General features: G+C 38.7%; 1 protein-coding gene across 4 annotated transcripts in view; it reads right to left on the bottom strand.

Moving 5' to 3' along the window:
* cadpsa (Ca2+-dependent activator protein for secretion a) overlaps positions 1 to 16,410 on the bottom strand; it is a 104,407-nt gene that overhangs the window by 71,990 nt on the left and 16,007 nt on the right. For all 4 annotated transcript variants that reach the window (XM_028002990.1, XM_028002987.1, XM_028002991.1 and 1 more), the window contains exons 5-10: positions 15,152 to 15,388; positions 13,968 to 14,089; positions 13,203 to 13,314; positions 12,975 to 13,111; positions 10,783 to 10,849; positions 1,854 to 1,962 (exon numbers count right to left, since the gene is read on the bottom strand). In XM_028002990.1, coding sequence (XP_027858791.1) covers positions 1,854 to 1,962; positions 10,783 to 10,849; positions 12,975 to 13,111; positions 13,203 to 13,314; positions 13,968 to 14,089; positions 15,152 to 15,388 — 784 coding nt within the window. The remainder of the gene's footprint in view (positions 1 to 1,853; positions 1,963 to 10,782; positions 10,850 to 12,974; positions 13,112 to 13,202; positions 13,315 to 13,967; positions 14,090 to 15,151; positions 15,389 to 16,410) is intronic.

Genomic DNA, 16,410 nt, shown 5'->3' on the forward strand with positions numbered 1-16,410 from the left:
AACAAGGAGGCAACATAGCTCAGGATGCCTTTGGCCTTAAGTTATTCAATTACTCACAGGAACAATATGTTTATATCTTAATTATGTAATTTGCAATGATTTTATACATGGAAGCAACAATTGAGCTCAGCTAATTTTGAAACAAGCCTGTTTTATATTCACAAAGAACAGATTGATACTTGTTCTGTTCTGTGTAAATAAAGCTGGTTAGCTTCACTCCTAACAGGTAGAAAACCTGAACAAATACCAATGGATGCAGACTGTATCCACTGTGAAAACTGTATTTATCATCAAATATACTTAGCTGGCAGAAGTCTGTTGTGATGTAAATCAGAATCTGCTTGGAAGCTACAATTCACATTGTTTTCTGTCGCTATGGAGGCTTAGAAAATGTTAAGAGTTTGTCTGTTTTTAAAGCTTCATTGTGTGAACAAATTTGATAAATATGTTCTCAGCGGATCTCTGCAGGGCAGATGTAGTCAAGATTTACCTGTTGAGGTACAGGACATGTAAAGTCCGACTGCCGGACTGGACACACTACACTGAATATATTTAAGCAGTGGTGGGAAGTACAATTTTTGTGAATCTGTACTTTACTTAAGTAGATTTAATCATGGATACTTTCGACTTTTACTCCACTACATTTTACAGTGTCTGTACTTTCTACTTCACTACATTTTTACAAAACCGTGGCGTTACTCGTTACATCCAAGTCGCATTGCGCTTTTTTTCCGTTAAAATGTGAAGTTCAGGGACTTGACGTGGCGCCGTAAAAGCGTGTGTCTGTTGTCACCCATCGCCTCCCCCTTTCACTCGCACGCGTCACTCCGAGACATGCGCAGTGGTTTTCTCTGAGCGGGAGAAGATGTCTGTCTAATCGTCAGTAATAGGATTCCTCTACATAAATCATAAGATTTGGCGACATGCAAAATCAGCAGCGCTTCGTCCAACTTTTAGCGTCACTTGGAAAGGAAGCTTAAAGAAAGATAAGCTATGTGGACGTGATGTTAGCAAAGCTAGCTGTACAGAGACAAATATGTTGCTTCTGCGATGAAAAAAAGTTGTCACTCATGCGCTGAAGTATTGTGTGGAGGTATTGACTGAGGTGTCGCAAATATGGGACGACGCTGTGGCCAAAGTTTGCTATATAGTGATATAACATTCACGAACGATCCGATTCTTCTGGGCGGATCTTTACTAAGTACTATAGACTGGAGCCTCACTGAGAGCCGTTCTTTGTTCTTGTAATGCTCTGCATACACTGCAGTCGCTATTATTTTATTTAATAATAAAAAAATATATAGATTTATTTAACTGGCGAATAAACAAAACAAGAATGCAGTGCTGTTCAAATATCAGTGCAAACAGTTTCGGGTGCAAAACATGACAGAAACAGTGAAACAGACCCATCTGAAGCTACAAACTCTATTCTACTTTCAGCTTGTACCGTCACTTCCCAACATCGCATATCTGAATTGTAATCAAAGAAAAACACTGGAAAGGAAAACCACCATCCATTCTCAGACGTACTGCATCATGTAACTATTTTATTTAATATTTTTTTTAGTAGAAAACCTAATAATTATGTTCTTTTAACGCTTTTAAAATCAGCTTATTTTTACATCTTGGCAGACGGCTCCTGTTTTCAGACCGTTTAAATTGAAAGAGCAGTGCATGTGCCGATGCGTTGTTTTTCAATACAGAGCAATGCAGGGTTCCAGTTGGTGCTGCATATTATTCCTCTAATCTTTAGATTTTTTTTTAAACTACATGTTTTATTATTATTATTATTATTATTGCTGTTATTACAGCAGCGCCCCGTCTAGCTGTTGGTTGGCCTTGGCTTGTCTCACCTGGCTGAGGGTCGGTGTAGTCCACAGTGTAGCCGTCCAGCTGCAGAAGCTCCACCGGCTCAGCCTTCTTCTCTCTATAGCTGCACATCGCAAAAGTGTACTGGCTCACCTACACCAGTTAAACACACACAGAGAACATGGTCTCTTAGCAGATAGCCTAATTCACAGGTCAGAAAACCATTATGCTATATAATTACCCAATCACATATAACAATAGTGAAAGCAAAGGAACAAACAAGACAGAACACTCACCGATATTCATTTCATTTTTAAACAATGATCGTAACATACTCATGTTAAATCCTACTGGTAAGATGCAAAGTCTTGCGTATATTTTCTCTAGTTTCTAATACAAATATCTCAGAACACTTGATATAAGACAAAACTAACTTACAAGTAACTTTTCAACAAGATATCAGAGCTTGTTTTAACTCAATAGTTCCTTAATATGGATGAAAAAATACTACTTCCACTGGCAGATTATTTCACTTATAACAAGACATTTTTCCCATTAAAACCTTGGATCTATGATTTTATTGGAATGACAAATTCTAAGTATTTCTAAATCTGCTTTACAATGTAATCTATTATTATGATATTATTTTACAACACAGTAAAACACATTTGTTTTTAGGATAGCGTCTTGCACGGTACTGTATGAATGACACAGATATGAAAACATGTGTTTCTTGCAGTGTGAGAAATAATACACGTGTGAATGTGTTCCTACAGGGTGTGGCGGTGGCGTTAACAGGTTGGCACCTTTGTATGAGGTTATTGCAGATTTTTTTTAACTTTTTTTTTAAAATTAGGCATTGCCTGAAGTCTGAGGTGACAGATACGGGGTAAGGCTAACCATGTAGCAGTGTTAATGAAAGCTTTGGAGGTTTGGAAGTGGAAGATCAGCAGCCCGAGCCTTTTTATTTATTTTTAATGAAAGCAATGAAAACTTTGCAAAGCTGGTTTTACCAACTAAATAAGTTAACTTACCAACCTATTAAACGTAGATGTGTAGTAATAGTTAGCTCCTTTAAATCCACCCATCCATGCAGACATGCATTTTATATACAGATAAATACTACAAAACAAGTTGAAATATTAAAACACAAGGTGATTACTTATTTAAAATGGAGAATTCATATTTCTGGTGACGTCTACATGGAGTGAAAAGAAACAGCAAAGATGTAACATATTTAAAGAAGTGATTTTCTTTCTACCAAGTTGTTTTGTAGAGTCTACATCCAGTTTAGGAAAAGACTAATGTAAAACCCAATCCAGTTTTATCTACAAACCACTTTAAATTACCACATAGAACCATAAAAAGAAACACAATACATTAAAAACAACATTAAAATGACCAATGCAGATGTATTTGACTGACTGTGGCTCTAGTAATATGAACAATAAAATGACCCAATAGCACTTAAGCTATGAATTATTTGCAAAAGAAATTTAGCAAGTGGTCAAGTGTGTGAACTGTAATCTCTTGAAAGTGACACATGGCTTTCAGATTTTTTTTTGTCACCATTTTAAAACAACTGTCAATGACAAAAAATATTCCGTTTGATGCGACCCCTGCGTTGAACTTTAAGAAATTGGGTCATCTATTGTGCCTTGCGTCTTTAAGGCGTAATAGTATGTGTTTTTCATAGCACAATCAAATAATTATGTTAATTTCAATTGTTAAGCAAATGCCATATATCAAATATGACTTAAAAGAGAATATACTTCTCAATTTAACACCTTGAAATTGGGCCTTTGTGCAGCGCTCCTTTATTAACCCTTTAATCAAGTTTTTACAAGTGTTGCACTGAGAAGCAGCTCCTATAATAAGCTCAGCAGATGTGCAGCTCCACCAGGTGTTTGCTAATTCCTGCTGGCTAGTCTGAAGGAGCTGAGTGGTGGAGTCGCAGGGAAATGAACTCTGTGAGGCAGAAGTTTGGAAACTGCAGCTTCAACGAGGAGCTGAGCCTCGCTGCACCCAGACATTTTGCACAGCTGAATTGTTGCCACGGGAGATTCAAGGATTTCTCAAACATGCATGAATAAAATCAAGGCAACGCTGCAGGTGTGTTTTTGATGAGGGAATAACATTGTAACATGATGTAAAGCTCACAAAGGTCAATTTTACATAATACTGACTCTTGAAGACATTTTAGTAGCATACTTAGAACAGCTTCCACATTTATTTTCCAGCAGGAAATAAAGAAAATCATCAGAAAAGAACACAATTTGGGTGCAGATAGAAGCAAATAAAGAAACTAATATCCTGAAACTAATATCATTACAATATGGGGATGAGCTAATGTCATTGATTCTTCCAGAATGTGTTCTGGGTTTGCAAGAAGATATGTGTTTAAGGTGAATGGTCATTCCCTAAACAAACCCATAAACTCCTTCAGGAGAAAAATGTGTTCTATTGTTGACCTGGGGCTTCTCCTGTAGTCTACTGTTTGTGTTCAACGTCAAAATTTAATTCACAACTAAAATATACTTCTTTTATAGTTCCTGAGGACTGAACACAGGGCTGGCCCAAGCATTTTTAGGACCCAAAGCAGATTTTTATTTGGGGACCCCCCCATACTAACACGTCAACACCAGATGCTTTGTCATTCCTAAGCTACTCTATGCGTGTAACATATCTACTATCATCAGCATAATTATTAACTGACTAATGTCGTACCAGCGGCATCGTGGCAATCGATTTTAACTTTACATGAGTGACAAACTAAAAAGATTTAGAAATGCAAAGTGGTATTTTTGGAGTGCCATATTATTTTAAGTATTTTAAACTAACACCAGCTAATAAACACTAAATTTACAGTAAAAGTTAAGTTTGATATATTCTATTTTCCCAACAGCAAGGATTAACCATTATTTGTGTAACAACTATAAAAAGAATATAGAAATTAATTTTTCACCTGTAATTGCCTTTAGTTTGTAAATTTTTTTTTAAATATGCTAGCTTTGAGCTTGACCCCTAAACAGCCCCTTTACCCGCATACGTACAGCTCAACCACAAACCTCAACGACAAACTGAAATAATTGGATATAAATCCTTCCCTGAATATCCACACAGAATCGTCCTGAGCTCAAATATCCTGGAGGGTTTTTCCTGTAAAAGTCAGTCGTTTCAATCCAAAACCTTTCAACGGTTACATAGCTAGAGGGATTTCATTAAAAAGGGAAAATTTTATACTGTTCACTGGTTTTGTTAGAAAGGCAACCGTTTATGAACTGATATCTGACACTGAATTTCATTTTAATTGGTTCAAACTAGATACAACGTTACACACAATCACTGCAATCTGTTGGCTGTAAATACAGAGATGATGGGATTTTTTTCTTTTACTGAACCAGTTGACATTAGTGCAGTTTGCCAGTCAGGCCAGACTATCGTCAAGAACCGTCGAGCGTGGCCAGTCGGCTGCTGTTGCCGTGACTACTGCCACGAGTGGCAGCTCTCACTCTTGTTCCTGCCACACTCTGTTTGCGTGGTAGCGAGTGTGTGGGCAAAGTCAGGTGGGGGACGGGGTGGCTGGTTATATGTTGGGTTTCCCTTGTGCTGGTGACAACTGAGATTCCCTAAGACAGTACTGATGACACCTAAGGCCATCATGGAAGAAGCTGGACTAACTCTGCAGCAGCTCCCTGGCCTCCAGGACCCCACAGAGGCAAATCTAAAGTACTCTGCCACCCCCCCTCTGTACCCTCCCACCACCACCACCCACTCACACGCACACACCCTAAAACACACAGTTTCCTGTCAGTCTGCTTTTCCCACTCACACTCGCTCAGCTGTCAGTCAGCTAAAATGAAGATGAAGAATTAGAACACAAGGAGGAGTAGTTTCTATGATACATTTAAGGGTATTGCGATGTTAACATAATTGTTTTTATAAACTATCTCTTAATGTTTTACTGTAAAGTATAGAAAAAATAAAGGCTTTTCCTTTTGAGCAACATCTAATTTTATTGTGAGAAATTTCAGGCAAAATGTTCCTATCTAAAACAAAGGTATAACATCACTAACGCTGCTAAACTTGGGGAGTTTATGAAGGTTCAAAACTATTGAAACCATAATGATAAGAATTAATTTTCACTCACAAAAAGATCGGATGTCAATCAACAGTTGAGTGACAAAAACAACTGATTATTTCCAGAATCTGCTACAAAATGCCATCTCACAATCACTTCAAATAAGGACTTCCACATATAAGAGCCAAGTCTTCTGTCTCAGGAGATGTATCACATCATCATCTCATCCTATGTATCTGGAAAGAATAGATTGAGATCTTGCACATAAATAAACATATTCCACTATTTTGTAGAAGATATTTTTAAAGCATGTTGTACTTTGACCAGTTTTCTCTTCTGTTGTGTTTGTTGTTGTACTTACAGGAGAATTATAAAGGTCCCTAAATATATGAAACTTAAATCATGGATTTGTCAGTTATCATTGTGTGTGTGCGCACGGGTGTGTGTGTGTGGTGATAAAGTCTTGGTGGGGCTGATGTGCCAGTAGATTTCCCTTCCTAGTCCAGTATCAGAATTCACATTAACGGTTGGAAAAGCAATGCAATTCCACAATAACAGAAGATTATTCATATAGCAAAATAACTAAATTATATAAAAGGAAAAGGTCTGTTCACTAACTTGCAAAACATACACTAAATCGGTGTCAGCTGACTCTGAATCAAAAGGTGAAAAATGTCAAACTAATGTAAGATTGCCTAGAAGTTTAAATCTGAACAAACAACCGGCTAAATTTCTATTAAAACTGAACTAGTGAGGATCAAACAATGAGAACTAAACCACAGGATGAAGTAATCACAGCTACAGACATTAAATTAACCCAGAAATCCAAAGGAGGATGAGAACCAGTTTCAGCACTTCGACTCGGCCATGTTGAACAACTTAAAAGTTTGCATTGAACAACAACAATTCTGTTGCTGTATTTAAAATGGTTTTAGGCTTACGTCAAATAACATGAATTGATATTTATCATAAACCTTTTTTTACTGTCAATTGTTTTTATTTTCTTTTTCTACTGTTACGAAATCGACTTATGACAACTGCGACGCATATTTTAGTACTGCACTAATGTAGCAAGCCAACCAACATTGCAAACTATCAAGCTCCAAAATACTAAATCAAATTTGAAGAAACATTTCTAGTCGCAGTACGGCGCAGCCAAATAGTCAGACAGACAGAGCAAGCCTCACCAGGGGGTGTGAAGCAAAGAGCTGCAACTAAACTGCAGGATATCCCCGCAAACCAAACATTTGAAGAATGTTGGTTAGTCAAGATGTAGGAGAGGAAATGCTGCCCTTAAATACAATTGACTCCCCCTGGTGGTCATTTTTATGTTGAGGTGGCCCCCTACCTCTCCTGTTTAAAATTCACTATATAACTGTAGGGGAATCTTTGTCATCACCCGCAAGTCCCTTCCTTCCCTCACTAGATGCCCTCAGGGACCAGGATGGGAGTAGAGATCAGAGGTCAGGTCCTTGTCTGAAGAGTTTTGAGCTCAAGTACATTTGCGTTCTGCCCTACTAGGTGCGCCGCAACTCAGGATTCCATCCAGATCGTGGATTCCTTCCTCTGGTTCGGAGCGATCCCCCACAGTGGTCCCGCCCCCACAGCGGTCCCGGCTGGTCCTAGCTCCACCGTTCTTCCTCTTAATCCCACATCGTCCCTCCCTAGCGGATCGCCCTTCCAGCACCAGTAAGTGTCTCCGGCACTATACTGCTCCAGCATCTTATTTGGATTCACGTATCTCTTTCGCCCTCAGAGTTCTGAGCCAGCCTTCCAGTGTGGGTTTTGTTTCAGCCCTGGGTACCTACAATTACACGCTCTCGCAACTTGTAAAATAAAGTACTGTTCTATTTTACTGTTCTTGTAAAATAGAACAGTACTACAGATTAGTACTGTTCTAATCTCCAGATGGTGTTTCTGGATATGGGTTAAACAGATTTCCAAAAAAAATGACAATAACAACAACCAACAACTCAATTTTTTAGCGGGCAGAGAGAGACTTGGGGTCTTTTCACATCCCCATTCTCTGTGATTTGGGGTTGTAGGCTGGGATGAGAAGCAGGCCAGGTGTTTGGGGGGTTTGGACTGCGGTTGGGCATTGGGTCCAGAGAGTCAGTTGTGGCTGGGCCTGGCACTTCAGATCTTTGGGGGTCGTTTGGATTTTGAGCATGGTTGGTGCTTTTGGGCGCCTGTGGGTTTGTGGTGTGGGATTGGTGGGATACCAGGTGTTCGGTTGGCTACACCGGCGTTCCTTCACTGCTTCTCCTGCTGCTCTGGCCCCAGCTTGGAGCCACCTGTGGTCACAGTCGGGTACGGTGTATAGTGCACCTTGTGACAGTGCTTGTGTAAGCTGCTAGAAGAGCAGTACAGGCTGTGGCTGCTGTGTGGTTCTCCAGAAGTTCTCCTCTGCTCCCTTTTGTGTGGGGTTGGCAGCTGTCCCTGCAGTGATCCTCCAGGGACTCCTGTGCTCCAGGGGACCTCTGGATGTCTGTGACTCCAATTTTCCCAATGCCTTCCTTGGGTCTAGCCTGACATTGTCTTCCTGTGCTATTCCATTCGATTCAAATCTTGCTTGCAGCACAGTCTAGGCTTTCTCTGATAAACTTGGATTCCTCCAGTAGAATTTCAACCAGGCTAATCAGTGAACAGAAGGAGAAATCGTGAAAGATGGCATTGATTTTCTGCTTTTACTGTAGTTTTAGCAATGGCAGAGGAGTAACTGAACAAAGCCGTTCAGTGCGTGTTGGTCATTCTTCCAAATATTGAATTAACATTAACATACGCCTCGTTCAGATCGGCCCTTCTCTCTTCACAGTGGAGGATGATTGCTTACAGAGCAGGCAACTTCTGGTAAGATTCAAATTGTTGAAAAGAGGCATTACATATGTCACGGACAAACGTTAGCAATTGGGGAAAATTTTAAACTTGAACACAGTCCACGACTCCGGGAAGCAATTGTTTCTCAGCAGCCAAAAGTCCAAACCGTCTGTACAAAGTAAAAAGCGTAGAAAATGAGCTGGTTTTTACCAGGATACCTTGATGAGTCCCAGGGGCCCGGTTTGTGGTTCTTCACACGCATTATAGAACGTTGTCATGGAGAAATATCATATACACAAGCGTGCTCACGCACACGTACGCACCCAAAGAGTTGACTAGATTTAAAGGTTTACAGAGACACTTTGTTGGGCAGTGTTTGCCTCTAAATACATCTTGTATGAATTAGTACTATGTACTAATTCTATGTACTAAGTTTCTATGTACATCAGTTTCAGTGATGGTGTTTTGGTATTGTTAAATTTGCATATATGGTTTCTCAGTTCTCTGTTTTCATCCCTCTCTTTTTACAGCTGTAGAAGAAGACTTCTACGGTGTTACTTTCTATTCTTTATATCCTTCTTTCTTTTCTCTATTCTGCTCTTATCTCTTTTTTTTCATTAAAACATTTTCTCCATTTTATTTTTCACCCCTTTTCTTTCCTGTCTCCTTGTCCATTTCATTTGAAATAAACCCAATGCAATTTTTAATATAATCTTTGTAAATATATCAAGAGGAGCACTGTAACGAAGGTCGTAACGCTCTACTTGTGAAAGCAAATCAGTTTGGCTTCACCATGTTTTTTTGTTATTTTTACACTGGACATGTAAAAAATAAAATAACAGATGACATCATGAACCTTACCACTGTTAGAAATGGCTAAAAAGAAAAAAAATTTCAGAAAATTACCTATGACCTTTTAACGATGAATATTGCCTTTGTCAGAGTTGAAAGATTTTTATAATTTAACACATTTGAATCAAACAAATTGTGCAATCAATAAAGCTCTGAATTTTTGGTGGCCAAACGAATATCCGCTGAGTCGTTAGCTCTGTAACACAGCAACCCGACAAACACGCGGCGTTCTTTGTGTCGCCGTTCAAACTTCATGCACATCGAAAGACAGACATAAAAACAAACACATACACATGAGTGTGCAGTCTATTGACCAGTATTTGTCACTTGCTATATATTTAGCTGCGAGCAAGTGAGAGGCTTCAAGTTGGCGGTGCTCAGGCTTTTGTAGCTCCAAGTGTTAGACCAGCTAGTGTTCACTCGACTTTGTCAATCCCCTGTCAACTTGTAGCTCTGAGACATATCCTTCCTAACGCATAGGAGACAGGCCTACCGCCGCCCACCCCCTTCTCTGCTGCCTGCTGCCCACCTCCCAACGCGGAGCCACCAGGAAATGGCCTCCACCACCTCATCTCCCACACCCCTTCCCCCCAACAACTATCTCCTGACAAAAGCCTGCTTGACCTCTCCATCATTCATTTGACAACCAAAAGAAGACAGCCTGGCTGCATCTCTCTTTCTCACAGCGCGCCACAACATGTGGTTGGCAAAAAATTTCCTTTGCATTCATGTCAAAGGCATCCCTGCTTCTTTGTTAGTTCTTTTTCTTCTTTTTTTTTTTTTAAAGATATTGTTAGAGGGCAAATTTTGGTTATTTTCTTCACCTATGAAACAATACAAAAAAAGAAAAATCATCACCTTTTTTTTAAATAAACACTCGCTTCCAGTTTTTCTTAATCAAACGCTTTGTCCGCCATAGCCGATTAAAGGGTAATAATGATCAGACTACAGTGTGGTTGCAATTTAAATTGAGCAAAACCTTCTAGGCTAATTAGTCGGTCGTAAGCAGGAAGCAGCAAATTGCCTCAACAGCCCCCGCGACAAGCAGAAGAAATCTTCATATGTCGTCAGTTTTTATCAGTATCAAATATAATTTTTATCAAGTCCTTGACAGTGTTCATGATTTGGAGATGCAGCCTTCAAAATCTTCTTTCAAACGTTTTAAGTACAATAATAATAATTTTTGTTTTCAGATTTTGTTTTCTAAAAATAAATATGCCTACCTGTACCAAGACAAAGAATCTCTTCTTCCATCTTTTCCACACATTTTTGCCAATGGCCCAAAGATACCTGTGGGGGAAAAAAATGATGCTTTTTTTTTTTTAACAAAGAAGGAATTTAACAGGATGCTTTACAGTGATTTTTTGTGATGCTGTTTTGGCATTAGTTTACGCTGCTGTCAACATGGCACATGATACATGGACCAAGGTGAAAATACTACTGCAAACACTGACCTCTTCTGGCAAAATACTGCCACTGCAAGGAGATGCAGGGCCTCTTACAAACCCCACATTTTTCTAACAGTAGATTGTCATTTTTTTACAAAAGATTTGATATATAGTAAAACTACAAGTTAATTTATTATACATCTGCTGCCACCAAACTAGATTGGAGAGGAATAATTATCCTTCTGAAGAAAGCTTTTCAAAAAACATGTTAGACTAATCAGTATGAGAGATTAAAAGGCAGCAAAAAAAATCAATAAATTCAAAGTAAAATTCTTTAAAATTAGCTATATAGACTAGAGCAAAGTGGAACAACAGAACTCAGTATTTGGGACCAAACTGTGAGAGGTCCGTCGAATGAAACTGGGTTTACATCCAAAACAAAGAACATCCACCATCAGCTAAACAAGAAGGAAAAAGGTTCCAACTGATTAAATAAACAGATTATGAAACGGCAATCTGCACCACCAAGAAGATGATGCTTCTGTTCCTGTTTGTTCGACAAAACAAGTAGAAATGACTAAGAAAATAAATCTGTTTGAAGAAAGGCTGGGAAGTTGGCTGAACATGAGCTAACTCAGTGGTTCCCAAAGATTTTCTTCTGGGTCCCCCTATGGATTACAATACACCCCCCCCCCCCAAAAAAAAAAACATCTTTTGTTTTCAAACTCCACTTTACAGTGAAACACTTTTGCGTAACTGTATTTTTTATTATGTTTTTCATTCATCCATACCGCTTCCAGCCTCCCCCGCAATGGCACTGCACCCCCCCCAGGGGGCGCACCCCACACCCCACACTTTGGGAGCCACTGAGCTAACTAAACATGACAGCTCTGTATCTTTGTGTTCTGGTTCCAAACAGACAAACAGTTTGGAAAATGGCTGTAAATCTCACAAGAATCATAAAAGTGTCCCAAAGTAATTACATAACAACTGTGGCAAACATTAAATCTCTCTCTATATATAATTCTACCCATGTTGTAAAACACTGAGCTGCAAGCGTTCACTTTTTAATGTACCGACTATCATCCTCATAGCAATCGGTGACCACAAGAGGGAAGCAAACGTCATATTTTGGAAACAAGTAGAAGCTGATCAGCAATTACAAAAAATGTTTGATTGTTATATCAATGTAAGGTTTTCTATGATTTATTGAGAAGGGCATGAATAATTTTTAATAAACACTTTTTTTCCCCAAAACTGCTCCCTTCTTTAACATTGTTCATCCTAGGAAAGATGGCTGCCTCACTTCCTATCAGAAACACATTTCATTTAAAATCTGAGTGATTTTACTCATTTTTGGGGGTCCAAATATAATTCACACTTATCTAAATCTGCTTATCATTGCAGGATTGTGGAAGGTTACTGTGTGTTGATTCAAGACAATATTCTGTTTAAATTGGTTAAAGAAATACATATGTAATAAATATCACCTCTTATGTGACTGTCAATAAATTGATATTAATTATCATCCATGTCAAAGGTAAATAATGAATCAAAGATCTTTCACTATAACCTTCATTGCAATAAAATGATGTTTTTGTGATATGAGCTCAGAGCTAAATATGTTCAAATATTATCAGACACAAAAGTAGGGGAAACAAATACCCTGATATTTTTTTGACAATACTGAACACTCCTACTGACCACTCTGGAATGACATAAATCATATAAATGAATAAGTGAAACAGCGCATGAAAAGTCTGAACTTATGCAGACATGAGAACTGGTTTCCAAAATCTACTTTTCCAAATAAAAGGGACAGAAAGCCCAGAACTCAAATCACTGAACAGTTCTTTTAAGTATACTGCTCAAAAAAATAAAGGGAACCCTTAAACAGGTGTTTCACACTTAAAGTGTTCCCTTTATTTTTTTGAGCAGTATATTTAGATGGAAATCTGACATACACAACAAACGCTTTAAATTGACTGCACTGACGAAGGGCATCAACATGAAGAACTGCCACTTACCCACAATGCTTCATGTTCTGTGGCTTGTCCATGCGGATGGCTAGTTTTATCTTGAGCTCATCTGGGCAGCCTTTAGTCACTGCCATCTTGTGGAGCTCACACTGTTTGGGACTGTTGGGAGTCGGGTGAAGCACAACCTGGAAACAGCCACAAGCAAATGCCTGAGAGTCAGACGCACTGCGTAAGAGAAAACAAAAAATAAATGCAGTGCTTGAAATGTTCTCCCACCCTTCCGAGCTCCTTGTCCTCCAAAGCCAGCACGCCTGTGCTCTCAGTGAACAGCTTCACCTTCACAGCAGGTAGAGGCTGGGTGGTGGTGAAGTCACCTTGGGTTCCCCAGCTATGAACAAAAACAGATTTATTAAGTTAGGTCTGTGCGGTAAACGGTGTATCTCAGGGTTAGTGATGCCAACTTACTCCCCTAGGCTGTTTTCTATTAATCTATTTTTAATAGTATGAGGTTTCATGTGAAGAAGCTCTCTGGATTTTGAGGAGTTTAGTCATAATAAACTCCTCCTAATGAATCTTTAATATATGGGCCAGTTTCTTCTATAAAGTCAGAATTTTTTTGCTGTTTTTAGGGGGTTGCAACAAACAAATAAATACATGAAAAAAATTCTCCTCGTTCTTATTCTAACAACCCTTCATAGAATGGATCTGTTACACTACTCATTCTATACATTACACTTTGTCTCCTTGCTGTAATCCCACTGTTTGGTCTTAGTTATATTTTCCTCCATGATAGGTAACATCTTATGCGGGAGTGTATGCATGAGGGTACTGTGGAAAATAATTGAATTCTGTCCACTCTTAGTGTGATGAAATACTATTCCCTCATCAAAGGTTTTTACTTCCTTGGATGTTTTATAGTTTTTACTGCTCTGACAAATCCATCATGACTTTGAATGCAATCTTAACGAATTACGTGTCCTTCCAGCTGTGACTGTCGTTTTGTCTTTAGCTGCCTAACTCCACGCTGTGCATTGCACATACATTGGTTTGGAGGCTTCAGCTTGGTCCGTCTGCAGCTTGTGTCCTCCTTCCACCTCCATGGTGCAGTAAACTATTCTGTTTGAAGCCAAAGACTTCAGACCCTGAACCTCCATTATCACCACCTGAAAAATAATGTCGATCATCCAAAGAGATGAAATAGTATTATACCACATAACAAAATACAAGTTATAGAGACTTCACTACTTTATTACTTAGTTACATTAGTTTCTCATGCATCCTCTGTTCCATTTTGGTGAGTGCGTATATACTTGCACTGCGCTCAACAAGTACTTAGTAATGTAAGGATTTCTAAACTTTTTTTTCTGGAAATAGTTAATTTAATCTGTAGAAAGCTGGCTGCTCGGGTTTATGGAAACAACTCGTTTAGTGACACCTGCAGCTTCTGTGGAGGGATCATTTTAAAAGCTGAAAGCTTTGATGAACAAATTAAGAAGTCTGTGTGGAGAAAAACGACAGAGAAAAAAACGTACAGGTCGAGCATAGTGAGGGCATCACAATATCTAAAGATACGGCGCCAAGGAGGAAGCTCCTCTAATTTTTTTTATATTCCTCTTAAGCTCACTTAAGACTTTAAGCAAAAAAGACACAGCCTAATTCAAGTCTCTCATCTCTGAACTTGTCTATTTTTTTTCCAAGTTTGTTTAATTTGTTGTTTTAAAATGCTTACTTATTATACAGTATGTATATATATATATATATATATATATATATATATATATATATATATATATATATATATATATATAGACAGATATATACATATATATATCCATCAGACAGCATATGTAGCTGTTTGAACATGATATTCAAACTGTGCCTATAAGAAATCTCACACTAAAGAGGCAACCACATGTTCCCCACAAGGTGCCCTTTTATCCACTTGAGCGCCTGATCCACAAAATCTCTGTGCCTCTGCCAGCCAAGTATTCATAAATCAGTCATTGACAAAGAAATGCCGTTTGGTTATTCTGATAATCGAGTACTGCTAGACTTTCAGTTTAATTTTCATTAATATAATCAATTATAAACAGTCATTCGTAGCCAATTGTTGTACAACACGTTTGGTCCGTGGATCATGTGCAAGTTGGTTTGTAGAGTTTGGTGGTTTTTGTTTTCATTTTGCCCAGCCTGAACGTAACAGTTTTCTGCTGTAGATGCTTTACCTCCAGAGTGAATGAGAGGACCACGTCTGACTTGGACAGCAGATTTTCATCCTCCTGACCCATGTCCATAATGGAGGTGTTGTGTCCTCGTTTCAGCTTCTGCAGCTTGAACTCGCCGCCCTTGGAGACCGGCATGCTCTCCAGGTTTGCCATCAGCAGGTTGACAGACGAGCGCAGCTCCTCGATGAACATGGCCTCCATCTCTCTGGAAATTAACCTGGGAAACCTTCCTCCGAGCTTAGCAAAACAGGAGATTGTGAACTTAATCATCAAGTTGCATCCTGTATCGATTCTTGTAAAATGATCCAAGTCTGCATTTCTTTCAGGGACCTTCCTGTCTCTATGTCCATCTTGTTCTGTCAATATTGGCTTTGTATTACATGTCAGTTTTTAAAGGGGCAGTATTATGTGTTTTCCAGTCACATAGTATCATTTTGCAACACAATCAAGTAACTATGTTACCTTCAGTTGTTCTAAAAATGCTATATTTTAAGTATGACTCAAAAGACAGTTGACATTTGGGTTTCTGTCTCTTTAAAAACTCCTGCTCATTCTGAAACTCCGCCCTCAGGAAGTGATCACAACATCGCTTCTCTATTAACCCTTTAACAAAACTTTTTTGCCAGCGCTATACTGAGAATTAACTCATACAATGAGCTCAGGAGACGCCCATTTCCGCCAGGTGTTTGCTTATTACTGTTAGCTAGTCTGAAGGAGCTGAGAGGTGGAGTCAGGAGGGAAGGGAGCTCTGTGAGGCTGAAGCTTGGGAGCTTGGAAACTCCAGCTCTGAGGAGGGGCTTGGTCCTTGATGGTCCACTCAGGTGTTTTGCACAGTTGAATGGTTGTCATGGAAATTAAAGGATTTCTAAAACACCTATTAAGGAATCAAGCTAATACTCCAGGTGGGTTTTTGAAGAGGGAATAACACCGAGACATGATGTAAAACTAAAAACAAAGTGAATCTGACATAATAGTTCCCTTTTAAAAACATCTCCGTAAAATATTTTGAATTTTTTTTTTACACAAAGTGCATTAAATTAATGTCTTTGAGTAATAATAAATCAAATTAGCTGATTTTATTAAGTGTTTACACTGCTACATTATGTAACAGGAGAAAGTCTTTTCAAATGCAAATTACGTTTAAGCATACAAACGAATTCCAATAACTTTATCATACATGTAAAACTAAGGTTCACTCCTGCAGTTGCCTCTTATCATTTTACAGGTTAATCTTCCTTAATAACCCTCATCCGTCTTTT

Source organism: Xiphophorus couchianus, chromosome 20 (assembly GCF_001444195.1).
Source record: "Xiphophorus couchianus chromosome 20, X_couchianus-1.0, whole genome shotgun sequence".
Lineage (NCBI taxonomy): Eukaryota > Metazoa > Chordata > Actinopteri > Cyprinodontiformes > Poeciliidae > Xiphophorus > Xiphophorus couchianus.